The sequence below is a fragment of the Stegastes partitus genome, unplaced genomic scaffold, assembly GCF_000690725.1.
Source record: "Stegastes partitus isolate 25-593 unplaced genomic scaffold, Stegastes_partitus-1.0.2 Scaffold502, whole genome shotgun sequence".
In the NCBI taxonomy this organism is placed as follows: domain Eukaryota; kingdom Metazoa; phylum Chordata; class Actinopteri; family Pomacentridae; genus Stegastes; species Stegastes partitus.
Genome location: NW_007578233.1, coordinates 5,612 through 32,615, shown reverse-complemented (window position 1 = coordinate 32,615; position 27,004 = coordinate 5,612). Strand labels below are relative to the sequence as shown.

General features: G+C 41.8%; 1 protein-coding gene across 1 annotated transcript in view; it reads right to left on the bottom strand.

Annotated features, from left to right (window-relative positions):
* dnmt3ab (DNA (cytosine-5-)-methyltransferase 3 alpha b) overlaps positions 1 to 24,512 on the bottom strand; it is a 50,346-nt gene extending 25,834 nt beyond the window's left edge. Inside the window, exons 1-6 of the mRNA XM_008287453.1 lie at positions 24,421 to 24,512; positions 23,009 to 23,213; positions 19,137 to 19,244; positions 11,308 to 11,653; positions 3,967 to 4,013; positions 1,152 to 1,298 (exon numbers count right to left, since the gene is read on the bottom strand). Coding sequence (XP_008285675.1) covers positions 1,152 to 1,298; positions 3,967 to 4,013; positions 11,308 to 11,653; positions 19,137 to 19,244; positions 23,009 to 23,089 — 729 coding nt within the window. The 5' untranslated portion in view covers positions 23,090 to 23,213; positions 24,421 to 24,512. The remainder of the gene's footprint in view (positions 1 to 1,151; positions 1,299 to 3,966; positions 4,014 to 11,307; positions 11,654 to 19,136; positions 19,245 to 23,008; positions 23,214 to 24,420) is intronic.
* Between the last annotated feature and the right edge of the window lie 2,492 nt (positions 24,513 to 27,004).

Here is a 27,004-nt window from a genome sequence, read left to right as displayed (position 1 = left end):
TTCCCTCATTGCTGTTGCCTGTAAAATTGATATTAAGTGCACTCATGTGAAACTATCTCACCACAGCAGCTCTGGAGCCTTTAATTCACCAGATTTGATAAAATATACAAGCTAAAGAATGAACTCTAACGTAAAACTGCGCTACTCTTTTTCCCAAAAGCGTTTTCTATCCAAGTTAAGATTGCGGCAGCAGGGGTTCCAGTGCAGATGGGAAAAACTGGACCACAATGCAACATTATCCAGCATTGGCCACTTCAAGTACAAGCACACATTCCTGGTTGATTACTTTATAACATGACTGCTGTATTTATGCCATTAACCTCGCAACTGATGAATGAGTGCCGTTGCGATAAACTTTCCAGAGCAGTACAATCCATCATGAAATTATAAACTCGTCTGTGCAATATTTGGCTCCTGATAAGATTTCAAACTCTCGCTCTTTGCTGGATTTGACTTAATCTACACTTTCTTCACTTTTTTTTAAACATAGGCGTGTTTTTATTTAAACATCTGCAAAGTCTAATTAGATTAAAATGGGGTTTGTTTTTTATTCCCTCTGCAAAAAAAAATGTTTAAGTTTTTTCAAATGTTAAAAAAAAAAAAGATTAAGGCACATGCCATGTAAGTGCAAGGTTCAGGAGTAGTGTTGAATGTTATACCCATCTCTCTCTGATACTTCCTGGTGTGTAAAAATACCAAAAAGCAAAACAAAGCAAACCAAAAGAGAAAATATTCTTTTGTACGTATTTGCATAAGCTGACCCCTTTAATCTCGATTCATTTCACTTCAGCGTCAAGACATCAAAAGCAGTCAGATTGAAGCAAATCTAAATTTACTGCAACATTTCCATGCAGGAAGCATGAATCATGTCAAGGCATCAAACACATGTGATGAACACAGCTGCGTGTGATTTCTCCTTCGCTTATACAACAGTCAAAGAACAAAGCCAGGAAAAGGCAGCAGCCGACCGAGCCAATGGCCCTGGAAATCCACTGAAATAAATGGTACCTTCATGAGATATCAAATGACCCATCAAATACACTTGGCCGTGAATGCGCCACGAGCCCTATCTTTGGCCCTGGCAGCTTTAAGTCGACGCCTGCCGCTCGCCCTGCTGTCTGTGGTGGCTGGGACAGAGCTGGGGTACTCACCTCCATCTTCCACTTGGCCAGCCACTCCTCTCTGGTCCGCTTGCTAATGTAATAAGGGTCACCAGCCTGGAAGGTTATTCTGGGCATGGGCCTCTGACGAAGGCTGATCTCCCAACCAACTCCCCCTCGCAGCCTGCCTCGACCTCCCTGTTTAAGGTGTCAAAAAAAAAAAAAAAAAGTTAGCTATTTGTTTTCGATTCTTCCTATGAGAGTTTCTTTCATTAGGAAGCATTCGGATTTGTAGGAAAACTGTGCATCCAATCTGTCACTGGAGCCTGTGAGACAGACTCCAGTTAACAAGTGGGTAATTGAGGCGGTTGAGGCGATGGGGTTGTCTGAATTCTAAAAAGATGATGACTCACATGTTGGTGTGCCATATGGTATGATTAGCTTGTGATTGGCCAGGCAGCAAGAAGTGATGCCACAGTGTCTAATCACAAACACCCTGGCAACAGCCTCAAGGCCGCCAGCGCTAACTGATGCGGGAAGCTCCCAAGTGTATTTGATATTTCAAATCTATACACCATCAGGTACCATTTCTTTCATGAGTCCAAAGGCAAAAGAAGTGCTTCTGGAGCCTAAAACAGGTGACGATGCAAAGCTTTGAGCTCATCAGTTACAGTTTACTTTCAGCACAAGCTTTTAATAGACATCTGTTGGAGAGGATGTGGCAAAATGAAGACACAGAAGAAAGATTGAGAGAACACTTACTCACTTTTTTTCTACAGTTTTGATAAGAGAACATCTCTATCACACTCATATCTGTCAGTTCATTATGAAATGAGAGAAAGCAGCACCTCTAGTTATGCACAACTTTAAGTCTTAATATGATTTAAACAGTTGATCGATATAAAAATTCCCACTCTGTACAATTGTCATGAAGAGGGAAATTAGCCATGGAGACCAAAACCGTTTTTTAAACCAGACTGTAAATATGTTTATTTCTGGTGTAAAGCAAAACATTTTAACATGGGGGTCTGTAGGGATTAACTCACTATTGGGGTCAGCCTCAAGTGGCCATTGGAGGAACTGCGGTTTTAGGCATCACCTTTTCAGCCCTGGAGGTTGCTGCTTGGTCTCTATATGAATACACAACTAGAGCTGCTGATTAGCTTAGCTTAGCATAAAACTAGAAAACAGGCTGTCTAAAGGTAACACGATCCACATGCCAGCTTCCTGATTCTGTTTGTTAGGTGTGCACAAAGACCAAAGTTTGCCATGTTAAAGGAATAGTTCGACATTTTGGGAAATTGTTTTCTTGCCAAGAGCTCAGAGAGAAGACAGATTCCACTCTGCACATACAGATGGACAAATCTGCTGTCACATCGCCTAGAGGGTTTCTGCAGAGTGATTCGGAAATGCAGTGTGGTGGCTCCGGTCCTCACCTACCTTATTCTATAACTAATTCATGTTTATGTGCATCCACATGTCCGCAAGGGTACATGATATAAATTTCATCATCCATCCATGGCTGCAAGGGTTCTGACAGATTCCTCTGTGGAGGTCCGAATGCAGCCCAGAGTTTCTACATACTCTACATACTGCAAGCACACTGACTGCATATGTGCCAGGAAAATAAAAATGCATGCTATGAGGAGAGACTATACAATGCTTTGATGATTTATCATTCAAAGAATTGCAGTTAAAGTAGTCGCTGTTGGACTTTGGAAGTGTTTTGATTTATACATGCTTTAGATGGACGGTGCTCAAACACGGTGGGAAGTCGAACTTCTCCAGAAATCATGTTCTCAGCTCACCTCAGGAAGAATCTCAGTGCTACAGTCCTTTCTGTAGGTAGCTGCTACGTCCTGTAAAAAGTGCTCAGTCCAATACCTATTGCAGGACAAACAGGACCTTGTGCACCATGTGGAAACCATGACTTGGCCCTAACTCTTAATCACAAAACGTGCAAAGCCTTTCTGAAGTGGGCCATGGATTGTTTAATCAACCTGTCCCTCAAAGCAGCCACATCCTTAATTATGCCTAACTTTAAGCCTTAATACGATTTAAATTTAAAAAAAATTCACACTCAATGGAGTTGCCATGAACATGAAAGTTGTGGAGATCAAAATCGTGTTTGTAGCAGTCTGTAAATATGGACATTTTAACATGGGCTTCAATGGCCAATCCAGGAAATGCACTTTTGGCACTTCCACATTTGCTTCATTTTTCAGCCCCAGAGGCTGCTGCTTGGTCTCCAAATGAATATATAGATGGAACACCTGGTTAGCTTAGCATAAAAACTGGAAGCAGGTAATAGTGATGCAGTAATTAGCTGGCTGATCTAAGTCGAGCCACATCACCCTGTTTGTTTTTATTTCCAGGCTTTATGCTAAGCTAACTGTCTGAGGCATACTTTATATGCAATATGCAGATCCTCTTATTGAACTCTCAGCAAGAAAACAAATAAGCACAGCTCCCCTCAATGTTGAATCACTCCCAACCGTCCCATCACAACACGTGTCCTACAATCAAGAGTAAGTAATAAGACAAAATAAGCATATTGCTGTAAAAACTCTGACTTTAATAACATACCAGTATGAAGGAGTCCGGTGAAGAATCCACTTGCATTTAGTACTTCTACTAAAACTACTGCCCCCTTCTCTACTCAAGAATACACTTTCGTTTCCGTTCAGTCTGCACCGCAACCATCTACCACACTGGCAAGCAGAGGATTGAGACAGGAAAGGTAAATCATCCCCGCCAAAAAAAGAAAAGAAAAAAAAAAGGGAAGCTACAACCCTGCCAAGTGTGACAGACACCTAAAGAGTTACATCAGCCGGAGAACAAAGACACAACGGAGCAGAAATCTTACCTCGGTCTTGACTGCATCGCTCCCGTCCTCCTCCTTGTGCTCCACATCTAGAGAGAAGACAGCGACACAATGGATGGCCTGAATCATTCATAGGAGAGTGGGAAGCGGCATCAGGTTTTCCTCTGTATCTGTGTTAAACTTAAGTCTCATTCATCAATAAACCATGTGACACTTATATTAATCTTCCCCTGCATGTCATCCCATTAACTGTGTGCTTGATCGAATTAAAGTCAAATTAATAAAGAGAGGCGCCGCCATCGGGGAGGCTTCTCATGCGTGCTCGGGAGTTTAAAACCGCAGGAGCTTGTGGGTCCAGGTGATGGTTTGATGCAACCCAGAGAGATTGGAGCTGCTGCCCAGGTTGTGATGAGGGTGGAGGATGGCCAGGTTTGCTTTGGCAAATGTCGTAATTCTGACCTTATATCCCCCCTGCAAGAGACGCACAGCTGGCTGCTATTAGCATGGCTCCTCCCTCGCCGCTTCACTTCTGCGGGCCGTATATAATCTGCCTGCCAATCTCCAAAGCCTCAACTGGATCAAGACGTGAGTTTCTTTTTTTTTGTTTCCACTTGAGTTACGTACGATAGTGGAGAGACTCAAAAGAGTGTATTTGTATTATTTGGAACAGAAAACGGTGAGAGAGGCCCACTTGGCACGCTGTGTTAATTCTCAAGTCTTTTATTTTATGTACTACAGAGCTGAAAAGTCATTAATTCACTCAAGCACTCTCGACTCCGTCTTAACTTTGTAGCAAACTGACCCAATTATCTCGACTCAAGGTCCATTTAGCAGGAGGTTTTGATGGTATCAGATGATTTTCATCAGCAGATGGAGCTTCCCCAGTTGGCGCGGTAATGTACGTGTTCAAATTTCCATTTTTTTTTCCCTGAGCATTTTAAGCACTTAGTTACTAATACAACCATGACAACTAAGCAAACTCTGTCATACGATAGAAAGCTCCATATAGCCTTGGATTCTGAGGTGGAATTTTTCAGTTTTTTGACCCAATATTTCTTCTTCGATTGCATTTCAGAGGAACTGTTGCTTTTACTTGTGCACATTTAATCAACATACTAGTACATAGATACTAAACGGATTCAGATTTTACATATAAAACTTATGCACAAGTTATAAAATGTTAGAGGATGAGCTGTTCAAACACAGTTACACATAGTAAAAGGGTGCTTCACCACTACCTACGATGTTAAAATGCCTCATGAAGATCATGTACCCCAAAAACAGCAACGTTTACACAAAACAACAGAGTTTAAGTCGAAAAAACAGGAGGTCCTAAGAAGGAAACTTTAAATATTTGACAATTTTAACTACTAAATATGGCGATATTTGGCTTTCACTGGACCGCAACACATTGTGAGCAACAGTTATTTGCATTATCGATTAAGTTTTTGAGTATTTTCTTGATTTATCGATGACTCAGCTGGTCTGTAAAATGTCACAGAAGCATAAAAATGTTTTCACGCAGCTTATTTTTCCTCCCAAAAAGGTAAATATTCCCATTTGACAAGCTCTGACTAGTGCATTTAAGGCATTTCAAGTTAAACAGCAACTGAAAATTGTGTGCTCCTTAACTTTCTGCCAGTCAGGTAATCAGTTACTATTCTGGTCTTCTAATGATCTGGAAAGCAGCTTGAGTTTTTAGCTGTTAAATTCATTTTTTTAAAAAAGATTTTGAAAGATGCGGTTACCTGATTGAATGAAGTTAAAAAGAATCTTCTAAATCTGCCCGCTTCATCCACCACTGATGTATGACTATGATTCAGGACTCTTAAATACTAGCAGGTCTTTTCTTAGAAAGATAAATATTTTGCACGGGGAGGAAAGTGTCCACATATACAGAGGAAGTTGCAAAACCAAAAGTGAGAGGTGCAGCGGCTGCAGCAGGGTAAAGATTGTCAAAAATAGCACTGAAAATATTTGGTGAAACGTGCACTGAAACCGCAGTCTAATAAAAATTTCTCAAACACAGTAAAAAGCTCCAGTTGGGATTTCCCATTAACTCGGCCAAGATTTAAGATCTGGAGGTCCACAACAACGAGGGCGTGTAATTCATTCTTAAACAGCATTGTTTGCCTGTGTTCAGCCGAGCAGTGAGGGGTTAGCCAAGGAGCATGGATACCACCCAAGTGAAACACTAGTCAGGATTCATGATTCATGAGAAGTTTTTCACCCGCAGCAGCAGCAGCAGCAGCAGCAGCAGCAGAAACAGATAAGGAAGCCAAAATCAGCTTCATCACAGACCGTCACCTCTGCTATCACTTTCACTACGTTTCATTTCAGCGTAAGCGAGTGTTTCTAAAAGCGACGTGACACCATCCACGGCAGCTGTGTCCTGAATTAGCACGATGCCGCTGCCACTGGGTAAACACGGCTATCTGCTAAGTCCAAGCCCAAACACTATCATAACACTTGAGCCCTGAGAGGCTGAGGACAACTTCTGATGGCATGTTTTCCGCGCAGCCAAAACTGGCTTGTCGGTGAAGGACCCTACAGACCTGTCCAAACAATAGTCTGCTCTCTTAGCGGCCTCTTCAAGTTGGTTCCATGTGTAGCCGAGCCCCACTTTGCTCTTTTTCCCTCCCCCCCATCCCTCTCTTCTGGTCTCCTCATCGGGAATAAGTGACTATATAACAAATCGGTGAGGCATGCGGACTGCCAAGGTCACTGGGTTTGCGAGGGGAGCTGGCTAATGTTGCCCACAGAGAGTATACCTTTGCCAGTTTGAGCGGCTTCCAGCTCTAGTATTGCCGGAGCTCAGTTCCACTCCAGCCGGAGCTCAAATCCTTCCTGTGCCCTCCAGATGGATAACAGAAACCCTGTTTAGCCGACTATCGATCCACCACACTGCCCCCCACCAAGGTCCCTCCTCTCTAAGAATACACAGACACTCTTTTCCGAATGTGTTCAGTTACAGCGCGAGTATCTCCCTGCATGTATATTTTAGCGCCCGTTTGATTTGCTGACACCCACAGGAAGGTAAACCTATATGTCGTGCAGGTGCGAGAGGTGTTTCTGCGTTTTAAAAAAGATCGCTTAGCAGTCAAACTCTGGGCAGTTGTGTCGGAACATTTTGCTAATGCAATTAAAAGTGTGTGGGCCCGTGTTGTTTTTTTTTTTAAAGACCTCATGTGCTCACTCCTGCTGCGCCGTGCACCGCGGCCACCTGCCCTCACAGTGCTGCTGTCCAGCCTGCAGTCTGAACACCTCGCCTCCAACTGTCTGCAGTCGTGTCACCAACATCTGCTGAAGGACCTCCGGGGAGCCCGCAGACCTCTGATCGACCGCCTCTACACAGAAGTTACGTCTTTGACTTTGTGGCCAGTTCTTCTCTGTAACAAACTGACTGACATGTTAATAATTACCACGGTGCTGTGAGTGGCACTCTGTTTAGACGTCTGAGCAAGTGAAAGATGAAAAGAGCTGCTCGGGGGGCTGCTGCCTGAAATTCCAGAGCATGAGAAAACTTGTGGTCAACCGAAATGCTGTGAATTCTGTCAGTCACTCCAGACAAGAGGCATCACGAGGAATGTTTGGTTGTTTCTCAGAGTTTGGTGAACTTGTAGCTTTGTGAAAGGCAGCCTGAGAGATAACAGCCTGTCTGAATGTTTGCAGCATCTTCATGAGGGACACTAATACATAAAAACACCTAAACTTTACAATGAACCCTACGTTTACCTCGTCACTCACACACAAACAAATCCACTGAAAAAACTCTGAAAATCTGGCAGCAAGGGCGCCAGAAAAGATGCGCTAAACGGTGGAATACTGTAATGTTAAAATTGTAAAAACAGCACCGAACATCTGTACAATTATGACACTTTTAGCTAAATAAATGCATTAAAACACCAATTTTTTGGTCACACATTACAAAAGAATGATTAGCATTTGTAAAACTACAGATCAGATTTTTAATTGAATTTAAATCTTTATTTTTAAACAATTAACATGGGAATTAATGCTGTTTTTCACTGATTTTTTATTTTTTAAACACAGTTAACATGAAAATTATGACTGTTTTCCACTGATTTTACCAGCTATTATCTGTAATTAAACAAGACAGGGAAAATGTGTAAAATAACAGTGAATTATTCAAAAAAATTAGAGCTAAAAAATTCTTGTTTATTTCACAACGCAGATTATTAGCCACATCTTATTAACACAAACGTTGCTCCCAGTATGTCTTGTCTAAATGGGGCATATTGAAAGTAAAAAAAAAAATATGGAAGAAAGTGCAGTTTTGTAGGATCTGATTTACCTTAATGTGATTCAAGTTTAAAAAGTTAATGTATAACTCTATAATTACATTTAAGCCATGCCGATCATGAAGATTGTGACCGAAAGTTTCTACAGGATAAAGAGCAGGTTACAGTCGGTTACTGGTCTAATGATTAGGGAATAATTACGTTGAATTTTTGCTGATATTTTTCCAAATCATTGTGGCTGACTGTTGATGAAGATCCATGCACCTATTTGCAGGACATCAGGTTGCTCCTGTCGTAGAATGAACATACTATGATGCCAACTCTTGGGGCTGATGGCCCACTGACACATACGGACATAAAATACGGTTTGAAAATGTGCTTTTAAAATGGACACATTCAGATTTATTCTCATCCTTTCAGCCTGACAGGCATTTATCTGTTCATCTTGGGCCATTGCCAACACTTCATTTTAAAGCTTTTATCGACCGATAATGATGATGCCGATGTCATCCCTCCTAATGAGACAGGTTTAATGTTGGTGGATTGACAAGGCACAGATTTGTCAAACCTGGAGCTGACCTCTCAAGGTGATCTTATCCTTGTGCTCATTGGAGTTGAGCAACTTTAACAACTTTTGCAGGTCGTTCCCTTAAAACTAAAACTTTACGCCGTCCACTTCTCAATAAAACTATGCAGCATGTTGAACGCTCATGTTTAGATTTGATGTTGTGCGGACAATCCAGTGGTATTTATCATCATCATCATCATCATCATCATCATCATCATCCTCATCATCATCACGGTAGATGTGTGGAATTAACATTGTGGTCATGCCATCTCGTTTCGCCACTAAAGGTGAGCACAAATCTTGTTCTTTTTTTTAACAACTTCTGCAAACAGGGTGATCCCTGTATTTTTCACTTGGAAGTGAAGTAACAGATCCTGGAAGCACGGATCAGGTGGATGCAGACTGCAGACTCAGTTTGTAAAGAGTTCTGGGCACGTCGCCATCCACCTGGCAGGGCCCCCGACGGGGAGGCGGCCACAACAGAGACCTGCCAGCTCCCAACAGAGGCTGGTTGCCAGGGAGACGAGTAGCTCCGCCCCTCGATTTATTTACTGCGCTCCTCATCAAGGTCATAGCTGGTGTCTCCGTGGCCGAGAGAGGGGCAAGAGAGGCACGTGGCTGAGAGGCAGATAGGACTAAAGAAGTGAGTGTGGGTGTTTCTGGGGGAGGGCTGAGTGATGTGGTTAATCTCCATCTTGGCTCAAAAAAAAAAAAAACTACCTGTCAGCGCCACTTTCCCACAACAATACCCCCCCCTCCGATTTATATCATCTTTATATGCTAATGTGATGTGCTGCTGCACCGCGGCTGCTACGGCTTCAATGGAACCAAAATATTATTTGCATATAAATTTATTGTAAGATTATGCACAATTTGCATTTAAGCTGGTTATTTCACATAACGGTGTAATTTCTATTAATTTTCACATCATGAGACATTTAAGTATAAATTATTTGCACTATAAATAATGCCAACCCTCACACTGTTTCTTGCCCAGAGCCTCTGTTGCATCATCCTGCTCCTGTCTGCCCTCTGATTCTACCATCTCTCCACTGTGCACTAATAACGACGCAAAATAGAATTTAACAAACGCCTTTTCTAAAGAAGCAACAGCCAATTTTTCTATTCTTATTGTTTTATTGTTAAACTTAGTTGCAAAATGTGCATAATTAGGGCAACTAATTACACATACTAATCTTTTTTATTTAATTAAACGTCATTAAATGGTGAAAAATGCCCAAAATGAGGTCTTTAAATTCCCAAATTTGCAACTGAATCAATCTGAAAAGTGCCATAAATACAAAGAAAGTAGTCACACTTGAGAAGCTGGAAAACAAACATTCGCCATTTCTGTGCGTTAAAAAAAACTTAATTTATTAGCAGTTTGTCAAAGTTGCAGCCAATCAATGTTTTGTTCACTGATAAACGACTTCTTTGGGATTACTTTGAGAAGTCGTGCTGTCAGAGCTGCTGCCGATTCGAGTGTTTTGATGTTTGAATGAAGTGCTGGATGACTCCAGGACGATCTGTGTGAACAATAAAGTTTATTATATATGACTTGGTCTCGCATAGCCAAACATTTTTTTCCACAACGCTGGAGAACGGTCTGGTTGCACCTCATTGTCATTCTGCTGTAGGAAGGGAAAGAAAAAACCCACTCTGGCTTGTTTGTATTCCTTTAAACCAATCACAATCGTCTTTGGTGACGCCGAATCTAGGATGAAGCGACACATGTGGCTATAAGTTTGTAGCTTTTTCCATGTATTGTTCAGACAAACATGCAAAAGCATCCATTAGACAGTGAATGCTATCAACAGTTTTTTTAGATCTCTACTACAACTACTGACCGAAAGAGCTAATGCAGGTTTGGTTTGTTGCACGATCCAAACATTCCCCTAAACTTTCTATTTTAAGTGTGCAGATTGCTGCCTGGAGGTTCTTGTCTCCCAAAGGGGATTTTGAAAACACACAGATAGCAGAAGGAGGAGAGATGGCTGCATTAAACACGCAGCCAAACGACATCACTACACTACTTCACAGATTATACGTCGGGCTCTCCTCTCTGTTTCTCATTGCAGCTGCCTGTTCCTTATAAATTTGAGTCACATGGTGCACGATGAGGATTTAAATGTCAACTGCTCGTGCATATTGAAAGCATTTGTTAGACCACACAGGCGCTGGGCGGATGAGAAATATAACATGCGTAACATTCTGTGTGATGTGTCTCGTGTAAATATTAACAGCGGCGTCGTAATGATCTGATTCTCCCCGCAGATTTCATATTCGTACTTCCCTCTCTTTTCTCTGTGCGGCAGCCTGAATGCGACACTTTTAGCCTCGGTGTTACTAATCTTGGCAGCGTCGGTCCCGCGCTCCGAGTGTGGATCTGCACGCACCCACTCAGTCTGACATCCATTTACAGTTCATTACTCAACATCTTGTACTACTAACGTGCATGTGACTGTTCCTGCTGGATCCACAGAGGGCTGATCAAAAGATAGCGAAGCTCAACAACCAGAAGCCCCCAAAAAAAGAAAGAAAAAAAACACTCACATTTCGTTGGACGCTCCAGTTTCCGCCTCCCTCTTTTCTTGCGCGGCGTCATCAGGCTCTCGTCCTTCTCTTTCTCCGAGTCCTGCTCTTCCCGGCTGGGCAGGAATCCGTTCTCCTGGGAAGGACTCAGGCTCCGGCCCTGGGAGCTGTCCTCTGCCCGGCAGGAGGAAGGCTCTCTGGGGATCCCGTTCTCCACTTCCCTCTTCTCCTGTTTGGGGAAGCAGGCATCGGACATCCTGTCTCTGTGCCCGCCCATGTCTCCGTTGTGGATCTGTGCCATGGACGGCCTCCCCACTCCGGCGTAGCTGTTGCCCACACTGTCTCTGAGAGAGCCGCAGCTCTCCACCTGCAGGCAGAGGAGGAGGAGGAGGAAGAAGAAGAAGAGGTGGAAATGTTAACATCCTGGCAATCTATCAGCCTTTAAGATTGTTATTGCCGAAGCAGTATGTTACAGTTTGATGTTTTGAAGGTGTACAACAGCGTTTTGCCTGCCAGCAGTTATGACACATCACTGGATATACTGTAGCTGGCTGTGAGTTAAACAAAAACCTTTCAGGATTTACAACAAATCATCCAGCGCGCTTGAGAAAAAAGGTCATGTGAGCGAGCGGCGTTAAAACAGTTGGCACTATCTCCGCCAGGATAAGCACTTTTCAGTCTCTGTCGGCTAAACGGTCGATTCCTAAGAAAATGTGAGTTAAAGCGTTCATCCATTTCATATTAGACAAGCTTAATTTCATCTCTTAAGCCCTCCTCGGCTCTATCTGGACAGAATCAAACGCGTAGCTCAACTCTGCACTTATTAGCCAGTGAATTATGGCATTTCCGATCCAGCTCTGTTAAACCAGAGTTGTAAACTTCAAAGCCGTGCCAGTAAATCTGCTGCACAGCCATTACTTGCGAGTGAGGAAGGGATTACATTATAGTTCATCAGGTACACGGGTGAGCTTCCTGTAGTCGTGCATTCGTCATTACAGCAGCACGGAAATATGTCGAGAATGTTGGCCGTTTGACAACAAAGACGTTTCTCTCTCCGGCCAGTTTGGAACGCCCAGTTCAACTATTTCATTCTACGCGAGCTGACCTGTTTGAAGCTGACTTCAAGCTTCAGTTTTTACCCCGAAGACAAAAAAAAAACCCTAGAAAAGATTCATTTAAACTCTTACGTGTTTGAAGAAAAGCGAAAGTGTCTCTGCTGCTGCCTAAAAATAGCCTTAAAAAAAACACAGTTTGTCAGACAATCCCTTCACAGGGTCACTGGGAGCAGAAAGTGGAGCATGTCTTGTGAGATCAGACTGTCAGCGCTGATGAGAGCGGCGCCGAGGCTTTCATCTGTAGATGTAGGTACAGCGGTTTGCATTTAAAGGCAGGCAGCGGCGGCAGCGCCTCGGGAGGCATCTGTCTGTCAACAGACGATATTTAGCAAACACGAGATCCGGCGCTAGAAGCTAAAAAGGTCAAACGTAATCTGATTCTCGCAGATTGAATAGACAAACACAACGTAAACGTGGCCTTAATGGGAGCCAGAGACCTAAAACAATTCCGCGTAATTGATGCGATGCAAATGACGCGGAACAGACATGCAAAATAAACGCCGTGTGTCGTAAAACAAGGCTGCGTCGAGCCAAAGTTTGCTTTAAAGCATTCTTCGCAGGCCGCACGGCTCTAAACGACTCCATGGCTGTAGTAACGGAGAGCAAATTAACTGTAAACTGAACAATTGCACTCGTACAAAGAACGGCTCTCCAGTAAACGTGTTTGACACGATGAATGAAAACAACAAACCCACAGCTCAGACGTTATTAATATTCCGACTCAGTTCATAAGCAGGGAAAGAGGCTTCAGAGTGTGTGTGGGAGTTTAGACAAATTACACACACAACAGTAAGCAGGCACAAACAGAAAGTCAACACACACACACACACACACACACACGACTGTCGCTGAGTGAATTACGTAACAGATTAGTGGCCTGGTGAACTACATGTGGCCCCAGCCAGAGGTCAGAGGTCACGGTTGGTAAATCAGCCAGGCTCATGGAGGCAGACAGAGGTCAAAAACAAAACACTAACTAGCTAATCCAACTTACTGCTGCAGGATTACACTCACACAGCAACAGATAATACAGTCTAAAAAGTAATCCGAGGGACTTATTCACACCACTCGGCTAAATGCATGATTGAGAATGAGATCTCATTTGAGTGACATTTCGATCGGTTTTGTTGACATAATAATGTTGGTAATTACATCAACTTCATATTATGTGTATATTAAACTCAAATTTCTGCATTAGTTGATTTAAAACTAAATTCAAGTCGAGATAACTTCATGAAATCGACTTCATTTTACATCCTCCTACCTTGTTAACATGCCTGGACTATTCCAGACAGTTAAGATTAAAAAATACCTTTAATTCTAGAGGAGAAGTGAATTCCTCAAACTCAATATTGTTTATTTAGAAGCTGCAGCAAAGGCCAAATACTATTTCACAGAGTGTAGGATGGATAAACTAATCTTTGTAGTGTAAAAATACACATTTCTGCATATTTATTGAGACGCTGTACGCAGGTTGGTTCAGTGTAGTGTATGAAGACATGACACACTGAATTCAGATGTGAAAATGTCAGCTGATGATTCATTACATTGACTGACAAAATAATCCACAATTATTACGATAAATGATTCATATAGTTACTGTTTAAGTAAATGACAAACACCACCAGATTGCAGGCATTTACTGCTTTTTCTTAAGTGATGATAAACTAAATATCTTTGGGTTGCGAAACACTGGTTTAAATTTTAAAGATGTTGTTTGGATGGGAATTGTTCACATTTTTCACATTAAACATCTTGAAGAGTTTGTCACTTTGTGCATGTTGTGTTGAGTGTAATAGTTCAGTTTCTTTGAATCATATGTATTCAGGAGATGGGACTGATCCTACTCATGTCTGCACAATAAACATGAAGCTACAGCTGGCTAGCTTAGCTTAGCACAAACACTGGAAACAAGGGGAAACCCCTGAACTGACTCTGACCAAAATCCGCCTACAAGCTTAAACCATACAGAGCGCATTGTTACTGCGATATCGAATGTGGACCCACACAAAAAGGACCGATTGACTGCCGCCCACTTTATTCAAGAGGAAAAGGTTGTTATAATGGAGAGCATAGAAGAATGTAAAAAAAAAAAAAACATTACGAGTGACACAAGAGAGGAATGCTGGTAGAAAACTGTTTATGCAGCTGCTTATGTCTGACGTGACAGCTGCACACTGAAGGTTTTAACTTCATACATTTAAATATGATCCTCAGAAAGTGCATTTAGGTCTGACACGGTCTCACAATGAAGGAAAGGTGGAAATCTCTGTAGTTTTGTAGCCAAATTGAAGTGAAATCAAGTTTATTGATTGAATATTCAGAGATAAATACCAATACACTGATCAGTTTTCTAATAATCTGCAGTGTAAAATGGATTCAGCAGCAAAATCGAGGCCATGCGTGAAACACGAGAATTCATTTTCTGCATCTCCAACTGAATGTATGTAGATTCTCATGAGAGCACAATGTAGTCAGTGCACAACGCTGTCAGTGGCTTTACTAATCTACAGCTCAACAGGTTTCCAGATATAACAAATTCCCTCAGCGGAGAAGCTGCATCACTCAGAGAGCTGCTCCAAAATCCCAACCTCTGAACAGCTGTGCAGCAGAAGTTACCAAAGTGATCTAGCAGATCAAAAGAGAGCCTCCTCCATTCCAGGGAAAGCTCAACATGCCTCGCTAACTCATTAATGTCGCTTCAGAGTTCGCTGCTCAGATCAAAAAGTAACCAGAAGGAACACAACACAACACAAGGAGCCAGAAAAAAACACAAATCAAAAATCCAAAAGGGCAACAAAAGCATGGGGAGTAAACAGAAAAAAAACAAACCCAGGAACACAAAAAGGTTCAAAAAAAGTAGCTGCACAAACCAAAAGAAAGAACTCAGGAAGGTGAACATGGTGGAGGACAGGTGGGCAAATGAAGTGGCGACTAAAAGAGAAGGAAACAGGACTACATGTACGCAGCAGCTGATGGGTTGATGAGACTCAGGTTGGACAGATCAGAGCAGAGCCAAAAACGCACAAAGGAAGGAAGTCGAACGACTCCAGACTCACGGGGACAGAAAAGTTGAAAATAAAACAGGAAACAAACTAAAACCAAAGACCATGACGTGCACACGCAGCACTTTGTGTTTGTGTGGGGGAACTTTTTGAGTTTTTATGATAAGGTGAGTAAACAGGCTGATGGCCACGGCGTAATATTCACTTAGCTATGAGAGTGATATCAATCTGTTAAATTAACTCCTGAAAAGAATAAGTGTAATTCCAAAAATTACGTACTATTCCTTCAACCCTCTGAAAGGAAAAGCATTTTTCAAGAATTGCCAGAACGTCATCATTTATCAGCCGAGAAACTGTGAAAACTGAAAGGATAGTTGGATTTTCAAGTGTCCGATGGTCCTTGAACTACTCATCTCTCTCATCTTTCCAAATTTAAACTTAAAATTTAAAAAAAAACTGCCAAAAACAGTTTGCTCTCAGCAGATTCTGAGGAGAAAAAAAAATTGTGCGCCCCTCGGACCAACCGTGACGCCTTCAGTGGCTCAGATGTCAGGTGACAAAAAATTCAGGGACTTTTCAGAACAGCAAGGAGACAAGTATGGGAATAAATCAAAAATGTAATTAGTCAAATATCTACAGTATGTAGAGTCATCCTTCAAGTGTTGGTAACACCTGTCAGCAGATGGAAAAATGCTGATAGTAGAGTTTGTCCAGAAATGCAACTTTTGTGGGGGTTTTGTGATGTATGACACTGTAAGTGACATTTTTGGTGGTGCAGGACTTTATATTGTCGTGTAAAATGAGCCCACAGTGAGTAAAAATGTCCCATGAGCGAATGCTCCTCTAGGTGGGGTTCATATATTTCTGTCCTTTTTTTAAAATGAATTCATCTGTAAGTCCTCAGTCGACTCCCTTTATTCCTAACGTCAGAGAAAAGACAGTAGACAACGGACTCATGATGTAACAAGACGGTGATGTTCTTCCTTTACCATCTTTCGTAACATCTGACAATGAGCACAAACAAAGAAAAATCCAAACAACTACTCCACGTAATACTCTTTAAAGCAAAAATCTAAAAAGAAAAACTCCCGCTGAATGCACTTCAACTTGACTGCTCCACGTTGCAGTGCCTGTCTCCTTCAGAAGAAGAACACCAGAAGCATCAGCGAACACCTCTGTGACTGCAGCGTCTGTCTGGTCCGTGCAGTCGATCCCCCACAGCTGTGAAAACACTCCCCGAAGGCGCCCTGATTCTCCGTGTAGCTTCTCTTTATCAGTTATTGATACAACCCCTCAGCTGCTTCGAATACACTGACGCGGCCCCTCCGGCGAATCCCTCCCAACTGTATATTATCTGTAAATATTTCTCTAATCCTGTTTTTCGGTTTGTCGGATCACACTGTGAGAGTTAATTAACACGAATTTTAGCGGAGGCTTATGCAAATGATAACATCTCAGGGAGGGGAAGAAAAGAAAACACAACACCCAGATACACGCTGGCCCGAGAGTCATTATTAAATCAGGGCTTTTAACTACAAAAGACATCACAAACAGATTACAAATGGTGAGGGTGTAGCGTCTATCCGAGGAAACGTGGTGGAGACCGCGTCATGTTTATTCATGAGCAACAAATAAGTACTCAGGAGGCAGAAACAACACCTTGGTTTTGATATTGAGGCTGTGCATAGGTGGCGCCTGGGAAAATGTTCATAGTCGAATTAAAAAAAACAGACTGTTGCGCAAATTTAGCAGAAAATTGAAAGAAAAAGAAAAACAAGAATTGCTCTCCAAGCTGATTAAACTGCCCCGTGTGGAAACTTAGCATCCAGGACTCAGGTTTGATCGTATATTGAGTTGAGCACGTTTTATCTCATTTTACTGTTTTTATATTTTACTAATCAAAGCCTCTGAACTAACATCACACCCCCGACGGGACGCTTGAGGTCATGATATGCTCTACAACAGTTTATCATGCAGCAGAAGAGCTGCTTCAAAAGGCCGGAGCAAGAAACCCTTCTGCCTCAGAAAGGGAGGAAACGTGATAATGACTCAAACACTGATAAAGAGTCTCCCCTATCGCTGATTTAACCAGTCGCTGTGTGAAATGAGCATCAGTTTTGGGGAAGTTTCAGCCTGGTTGGAGACCTCTGAATCGCTGCCCTTATTTGTTCAGTGATCCAAACGCTAAAGATAGAGAGCTGCCAACCGACAAGAATCACCGCGATTGTCCAGCTGTGCGGAGACGGAAAAGGGAGCCAGACGTTCAACTTCTCCCTCCTTTTTAACCTTCCAGGATTATCCCTCTAATTGAGTCATTAAATGCAGGAAGATTTTTATCCTTGCGTTCAGTCGCGTGGTTGATTGAGTAGCTCATTGTTTGAGGCAGTTCTTCTGTGTTCTGAGATCTGCTTTTTGTTTTTTAGTTGACATTTGGTGAGAGGTGGCAGAAATTGAAACCATGGATGTCGCATCTTTGAGCGCTGAAGGCAACGAGCTGATGTTTTCCACTGCAGGAACTCAAGGCAGGCGCAAGCGTTTATAGGAACTTTCTGTTTCCATTGCGGGGTTGGAATCTGATAGCTAACAACAACTGATAATTAGTGGACGTAAAGCCAGTTCTATGAATACGTAGGAAGTAGAGCAATGTAGCAACAGAGCCAAAAGGTTTGTCATATTAGCTTATGTGGTGAATTTTACATTGTTGATGGTGATGTCAGAGAGGAGAAAAATGGTGCTTGCTGTCTTTTTCCGACTTAACTAATCTGCATTAAACCTCTAGCTGCAATTTTTCCAGGTAGCTTGGAGTAGGTAGTTTGATTTTGTCCCCAGAAAATGGTCCTAATAGAGGTTCTACAGGAGCGTTTCTTGCACACAAAGGTTCAAGCCGCCATGCAAGTTTAACTGCACTGGAACATTTAGGTCAGGCTTTGCAAAGTCTGGAAGTTCCTCAAAGGGTGTTGACCCACTCTGCTTATTAAATAACATGGAAACTTTGGGAATTTTGGGATCATTTTACCCCCAAAAAACTTTACTGAACTACGAGGTGTATCAGAAAAGTTTGGTGTCACAACAGATAGATTTCAAACCCAAACTACCGAACAACAAGTTTTACCCTTCAGACGATCAACCACCACATCTCCAAAGCGATCCTGCGGTGTTTGCTTCGTTCAGTGCGTGAGAAGAGATGAGAGTTGTGGCCGGACAAGTCATGGCTGCTTCACCATGACAACACGCCTGCTCAACCTCCCTACTCACCCCACCTGGTTCCGTGGGATTGTTTCCTCTTCCCCAAGCCCAAGGGGGTCATCAAGGGGACCCGTTTTGAAGACATGGACAACATCAAGATGGCTGTGATGACGGCGCTGCAGAGGATCCCGGAAGAATCCTTCCAGGAGTGATGGCGGCGTGGCAGAGAAGGCTGGGAAAGTGTGCTAGACTCCAGGGGCATTACTTCGAAGGGGAAAATTTGTAGTTTGTAGTTTGGATTTGAAATCTATCTTTTGTGACACCAGTCCTGGAAGTTTTCTGACACACCTCGTAAATTATTAAAGCAAATATGCAGTTTTACAGATTCCTTTTGTGCTGCTCCGCTCAAGGACGAGCTCAATCTAACCTGGACGGTGAGCAATATTGAGCCAATATACTGGAAAACTGATAGAAAATCCCAATAAAACAAACATCCATGGGTGGACGGGTGTAGTTTATGCAGACATGTGGGCTCAACACTCACTGCAAACTGCTTGCGCTTTCTTCCGGGCTTGCCAACTTTATAAGAGGCACTGCTTGGAGTCGACTTCTCCTCTGCCATCAGGTCCATGTCCAGTATTGTGCTCTCACCCTGTCAGGGGGAAAAAAAGAGCAAACCGTGATTTATCCTGCAATTATTTAAGTAACAGCATCTTTATCTTTGGAGATGTCAAGTTTGCTTTTAGAAGCGCACAAGATGACGCATCTTTTAAGGTTATGAGTGATTGCTTCTGTGCGTACAGTTAAGCTCTAAGTGGCAGTTTCACCTCAACTAACGGTGACGGCGGATCTGCAGGACACACACAAAAGTGCAGCACAGCAAAACACTTGAACGTTTAGGAGGAACTGCAGCAAGTCCTTGAGTGTCTTTGGCTGAGTGGACAATGAGACAGATAGAAATTGAATGACACGTTCCTTTGAACTAGGCTGAAGTGAAAGCTCTGCGGACGCAGCGCTGACCTTCCACAGACAATCCCCTCTTGACACCGTTACAAAGACGTTGACCGGCCCCCACCTTCCCCTGCTGCAATTTCCCTTTGATTAATAAAACTGTCTACCCCCGCCAACAAAGCCCCATGTCCGCCGCCACCAAGTACCCCTGGGGTTGATGGGAGAAAAGATGATCCTAATGTAGATGCTTTGAGTTTCAATATTGACTGAATAGGACCACCAGCACCAGGTTTGAATGCAAATGAGGCTGCAAGGCCATTCCTGACAGCTGCAGTGGGGGGTGGAGGGAGAGGTCCTTATTAAATTCCTTCAGTATTGAATGTGAGATTCCCTCGAAGATAAATGGGCTCTCTGCGCCGAAAGGCATTCTGCAACCCGGTCCCTCTGCTGACGTGTTGGGAAGTGCATTTATTTTAAGCGAAGGCACGCTGGAAAAGATTACCGTAAGATACTACGTGACTTTGTCTTTACGTAATGGGTGAACCTAAATACAGAATGACGATTCAGTGGCTGAATTACAGAGAGAAAGTCGAGTAAACATCTCGGATTTCACTTTTGAGAAGAACACAAGAGGGACAACTCTCTACTGTGCACATCTGGAGTTAAAAACATTATTTTAAAATTAACTGGAAACATAAATGTCAAATTACAACCACATTTGAGTGTCCGTTCTGTCTGCAGAGGGACAAAATATTGATATGGAAGCTATCAGTACACTAGATCGCCCAGAGTCACAACATTAAGTGAACAGAAGTTAACTAGCTTTCAGTGAAGAAGTGGAAAAACGACGAACGGGGAGCCAAATAATTTAATTTTGCACGATTAAAATTGAATATTAACAATAGTGGACACACTACAGTGCAATAAATCAATACATAATTCCTGCTTTTTGCTTTTTTAGCAGCATTTTTAAATATTTTTGTGACACACATACCATAATGTATGACAGATGATGTCTTGTGAGTGTTGCAGAATCGCTGCATCATGATGTAATCGATATCCTCTGCAACACATCGTGATGATATCGTGATGTGAGTCACTCCCACCCCTAAATCTTACTGTATTTTAACATGATATAAGTGGTGCATGTAAATCCATCCCTTGAGGCATCTCTATTAGTTCTGCACTCGGATGTTACATGAAATTTACATTTAAAGCCGTTATTTAAGCTGAGGATCAAATTATATGAAAGCAGCAGCTGAGAGATCGTATATGTCCACTTAGTCGCTGGTTCTATCGAATGATCTTCATCGGCACATTCAGAGCACTTTGTCCACTTTTCTCTCAACACTTTGGGCAAGTCCATCTCCTCATGGAGATCATGTGATTTTTTTTAATTTTTTTTTTAAAAAGGAAAAAGCACCAGAACAGCTACTGAAGAGGCCTCAGTGTGAGATGTTTTTTTCTTGGCTGCTGCTTCCACGGTCAAGAATAAACCTCATATGTCAAACCAAAATGGAAAAATAAGTCCTTCAATTGCTCAGAAAATGGGACTTTTGTGACAGCTGGGTAAATTGCAAAGGATCTTGTGACATGATGTTTTTTTTTTTTGTTTGTTTAAACGCTTCAGAACTCCAATTCAATAGATCTTGTGGTTTGGCCAAAAAAGTTTGGGGAGAGCATCTTTAACACGGAACAATAGATTCTGTGTTTGGTTCAGTCGTTAAAACTGAAATCTGTGACCCATCAGATTCTGAACTAATCAAATATTGGCCAACTGGAGTAATACATCGTTGCAAAATAAAGTGTAACACGAACAAGAAAGTCAGTGAAACATTTCAGCGCTTCCCCCTGTGCAGTTTACAAATCAGAAAACACAAAAAAAATGTCGTAAAAATGTCTTAAATAGACTGTTGCTTAATAATTTAAAAGGTCAAGGGCGTTAATGAACACAGGCAGTAATTTCAAATGTCAGGCCATGTTACGTCCTGAGAGTGTTTGATGCTAAAATGGAATAAATCCATCAACCATTAGTGTCCCAGGGGGATAAACTCATTTACATAAAGAAATGGATGTGATCAGAGTAGCTGGTGCTGTGATTAATGGGCAGAGGGTTAGAACTGGTAAAAAATGGGTGTAAAATCTGTGTTAAAAAAAAAAAAAAAGCACAAGAAAATATTCATCAATGAAGGTTATCGACGGGCCTTTGGAAAGGTTATTGAAAATGTAGATATCAATGCTTTTGTGATGGAAGTGCCTTGCAGATGGCTCCCCTTCATTGTGCCATCGCTAATAGAGTGCCTGGTGCTTCGGCTTTTTCCTTACCAGGGTGGCAAAATTTGCATAGATAATAGCACGTTTTGAGTGCAGCCTGGTGTGCAGCCTCATTTGGGAAGCACTTACATGGATGACACAATTCAGCGGTGCCTGGCTATCGCTGCCGGAGCAGCCCCACCGCCAACACCGCTCCTCCAAAACCCCAATCAGAGAGCTCGGAGAGGGAAATAACAACACACCATTTTCACACACAGCTTCACCCTCACGTTTTCTGAGGTAGGAAAGAAAAAAAAAAAAAACAAGAGAAAAAAGGCCCGTAATATGATTTGTTGTTGCCTGGAGTGAACCCTACCACACTGTCAATATCTCCGCACTATTTCCGTCTGGGTAGTCGGTTATTTAAGGCAATGTCTGTTGCCAGGCAACAAGACTAAGGGCAGTACTGTGTAATGGGAACGTAGAGGAAGAGGACAGATATCCCCCCCCCTCTCTCTCTCTCCCACCCTCCAGTAAAAAGAGCTGGAGAGCCATTCCAGTTCCAACTCAACCTACACCAGCCAACGCCCACGTCACCAAGCAACATTACAACAGCAAAATGTCACATAATACAGCTGCACCTCTCAGCAGCAGCAGCAGCAGCAGCAGCAGCAGCCTCCTCACTGATGCTGCCGAGGTGATGCTGCAGATCCGCTCTAATTACGAGTCTGTCTGCAGCGTGAGAGGTGACACGGCGCTCCACATGCCGGATTCCTCAATGACGATTTGAATATTTCTTCCCCCCTCAAAAAAAAAAAAAAACAGGAGTCATCAATGCAAAAACCCAAGTCTGCTCCAGTTGGCTTGAAGAGATCAGACTGACTGATTAACTCCATTCAGAAAACTGAGCTAAGATTTTAATTGGTTTTGGCCCTGAAGTGACTGTGCAAAACCATAAACCACATTCCTCTAATTGCAAAGCTCTATCCGTGTAATATTACAGCAATAAGGCTATGAAAACTGTAATTTGACCTAAAATTACCCCCACGTACACATGCTCATCCACGCACACACATGCTTTTTATGCTGCAGATATTTTGGGGGGAAACACAGGAAGACAAATCAGCCTCTTGCAGTGCAAATCCAAATCAGTCATGAAGGGAGAAATCTTGAGTCACCAACATGACTAAGTTCATCAGGTGTGTTTCTTACCATTCTGTTTCCGGGTGAATCAGTGAAGTCTGAGCCTTTGAATGCGGCGGTGTTGGCGTTGGTGACAGTGTTGGACGGCATCGCTGAGATTCTTAGGGTTGCTTGAGGGTGATGATGGTCTGATGATGGCGGGCGGAAATAATAAACTCAAAAATGAAAATAAAAAATAAAGAAATGAGAGATGATCCCTCTTCTCTCTGCACTCCTGCCAGGTGAAGAGAAAAAGCAACAATCAGATCCCTCACATTAGTTTCAGCGCAGTTTCGGGCAACCTTCACATATTTTGTGCACATTCCCTTTAAAAATCATCTTGTTTTGCTCTCAGCTTTCTTCTTTGTGGAGTGCACGTCATGCAGCTATAGGATCCACACAGGAGGCTTCTATAGATACTGTATGGCTACTATAGCCTACAGGCCCATTTTACACCACATGCATGTGTGGTTGTGCAGAAATCCACATTGCAAGCTGCAAAAACACACACAGCATGCTTATGATGTTGGATTTTTTTTCACATAAAATCCATTAATATTTCATTTTCACCTCAAGTGTCTGGGTTAAAGTTACTCCAGCGGTCTGCCATGCGCACAGAGGGCAGCCACACTTACTGTTGCACTCGTGGAAATGTGCAAAACCAACGAGATTATACACACACACACTCACACACACACAGTCATATATATATATAATAGATATACACACATACATATATTCACACAGGGTGAGTTTAATGTCCTCTAAGTGTGGAGTCAGGATTGATGACAGTCTGATTAATCTTCTGTCGTGAAAAATAATTGCAGGCAACAACCAGAACGTGTTATCTTGAGAAAATAATTTATTATAGGGCCACACAGGCGTTCAGTGTCACCGCATTTCCCTGCAGATGAGCCCACGATCAGGCCACACGCTTCCACATTACATGCGATCGGCTGACATGCGTGTATTAATCCACCGGCTGCGCGTAAAAATGGCAAAGTTTTCGGCGTCTTTTGCAGCAGCAGCAGCAGCGGGGGCAGCCTGCAACATAACCCGGGGGATTGAGGCTCTTTTTTTTTTTTTTTTAACAGGCCACGGCCACTCAAGGATAAACCCCCGTTATTTCTTTTAATGAGGCCGGTGTGTCTTTTTTTTTTTTTTTTTTTTTTTTTTTAAGGAGCCGCGACGCCCGGATTCGTGAAATTCGGTCACATCTCCAATCAGCACATCTGCACGAAAAGAGAGGAAAGAAAAAAAAAAAAAAGAAGTAGAAAAAAAAAGCAAACCCCTCTCTATCTAAATCGCTATTTCCCCGTTTCCATCGAGCGCCTTCCGCTCTCGGGGCTCTTTTTGTTCACATAAAGGTTACCCTTCCTGCGCGCTTTCTGGTGCCGGGTTAAACGGATTGAAACGCTGTGAATCGCTGTGTGTTTCGTTACCCGATTTTTCCCAAGTCCCAGGCCTGACCCTTTTTGTCTCGCTTGCTCCCGGAGCCTCCTTCCTCTTCTCTCCCCGTCCTCCACCTCCCCAGCCGGCCAGCTCTCCTCCAGATGCGCCGCTCTCACTGCAGGGGCCTGCAGACGCTCTGCCGGCTGCTCCCGGGTCCTAGAGAGAGCCGGCTGCAGGCATGCGCACACACGCACATAGACACACACGGACACACACACACACAGCACACACGCTATGCACTGAAAAGGGGCGGTGTCGTTATTTGTAAATTTGCAGAAGTCTACATTTTAATTTGATGTGATCATTAAGGTGAACACATGGAGACTGTCGGGACTCTGAACTTTGACCTCAGGTTTTAAATCCAAATTATATCAACACATATGAACATAACCTACAGCTGTATGCCCACACACAGGACTACAACGTCTGCCTACCTACGTTTATGTTATACTTATTTATACTTTTAAAAAATCTACTAGCACTTTTTTGTTGTTGCTGTTTTTTTTTTTTTTTTGCACCTTGACTTTGTTCTTCTACTGATTTGCAACTTATTTTTCTTACATGTAATATCTATCTATCTATCTATCTTTGGCACATTTCAAGTTTTTTACATGTAATCTTGCACATTCTCAGGTAATTAATCAGCACATTTTTTAAAAAATATTTTATAACCTCCCTATTTGTCTTGTAACTTATTGTCTATTAACTTGCAACACTTGCATCCTTCTTTAAAAAAATTGTACATGTTACTGTTTACTAATTATACTGTAAAAAAAACAACGGTGGAACACTGTCTAATATTTTTTATAATTTTTTGTTGATTGATTGTATGTTTTAAGTTACTATCTATTATTTGACAAAACTTATGTTGAAAATTTTTTTAAAATAATACAACATAATTTTTTCCCGTCAAATAATGATGTGAATCTATTAAATAATGACACTTTCAGATTGTTTAAATGCAGTATAATTGTATGATTTTACAGCTATTGTTAAAAATAATAAAATGACTATCTATGAAAAAGATTTTTGATGTGAACGTCATTTAAATGTTGCCAGTTTTTCAGTTTTATTGTATTTATACACATTTTGTATGATTTTCTAAGTTATTTTCTGTAATTTAACAAAACTGTGAAAAACTGTAAAATTATATATTTTTTATTTACCCTTTTCTTCATTAATATACTTTTTTTTTTTTTTAGTTTTTATAACATCATATATGTATGTAAAATAATGATATTTTGGGTTGGTTTAAATGAGGTTAATTGGTGTAATTTTACAGTTTGAGTTAAATATTGTAAAATTATTATCTGTCATTTCCTATAATTTCTCATCTTTAATGTTTTTTGTTTGTTTGTTCTTTTTAATAACAGCATACATCTATAAAATAATTATATCTTTGATTGATTTAAATGCAGTAAAATGGTATTACTTTGCAGTTAAACATTGTGAAATTACTTTCTGTAAAAATGCATATTTTTGATGTGGACGTAACAGTTTTACATGAACATTTACATGGCGTTAAATTTTCATCCATTTTTTTCTGTGATTTTATGAGGTGCTACCGATAATTCAACAAAACACAGAAAATCTATAAAATACCAGTAAAATGCTCAAAAAATGTACAGTTAAAACATTTTTTTTTTTTACAGTGTAATGTTTGGCTGGAGGGACATTTTAATGACCCAGATGTCCCCTAAGTAGCTGCTGCTCTGTTCTGCCTCTTTGCTGTGACTTTGGGGCAAAAATGAACCTCATGTTCACCACTGGTCCTCACTGAATCCATGCACGACTTGATCCATGATAAGATGCTCCTCTGCAGGCCAGGACTGACCAGTTCTGGGTAGATTTGGATCTGAAGGAATATTTATGGCCTCACTTTCTTCATATGCATTGCATAGATGCGCAACAAAGTCAAATACATGAAAAGAGAACTTTACATATTGTCCAATGATAATGCCATATTACACTGAGAGGCAGAACCAGCAGTATTTCTAATGCAGTATACTTAAGAATGCAAGATCATTTTTGCAGTTTAAAGCTGAAAAAGTGCACACCAAACAAGCATGCAAGCCTTTAGATAAAGCTTTTATGTTTCTAAATGATCTCTGCATATTTACAGTTACCTGCAATTAGAATAACAATAAAACCATGTTGATAAAACACAGTCTGCTTTTGAAAAGTGCATTAATGCTCCAGTATGACAAATACAAAGTAAAGTTAAATGATGACAAAACGCACACAGGAACCCGAGGAGACTTCCTATTTTTAATTTGCCTCGTTTATGGGCCCCCTGGTGGTTGTGGGGCCCTAAGCAGCCATGTAATTAGCTGATGCCTCAGGCCAGCTTCAGGGTCCGGTGAAGTGAAACATGTGTTGTTATACTTATTGTTCTGATTATACTACAGTACATATCCACTCGTTGACACTGATGTATATTCTTCCTCTAATGCTGCGTAATTCTGTTTGTCTCTCTGTTCATATGTTTTGTGTCTAGATCAGATGTCTGAGCAGATAGTGCGGTAAAAAGCTTCATATTTGCACATTCCTTTGCACAACCACCAGCTCTTACAA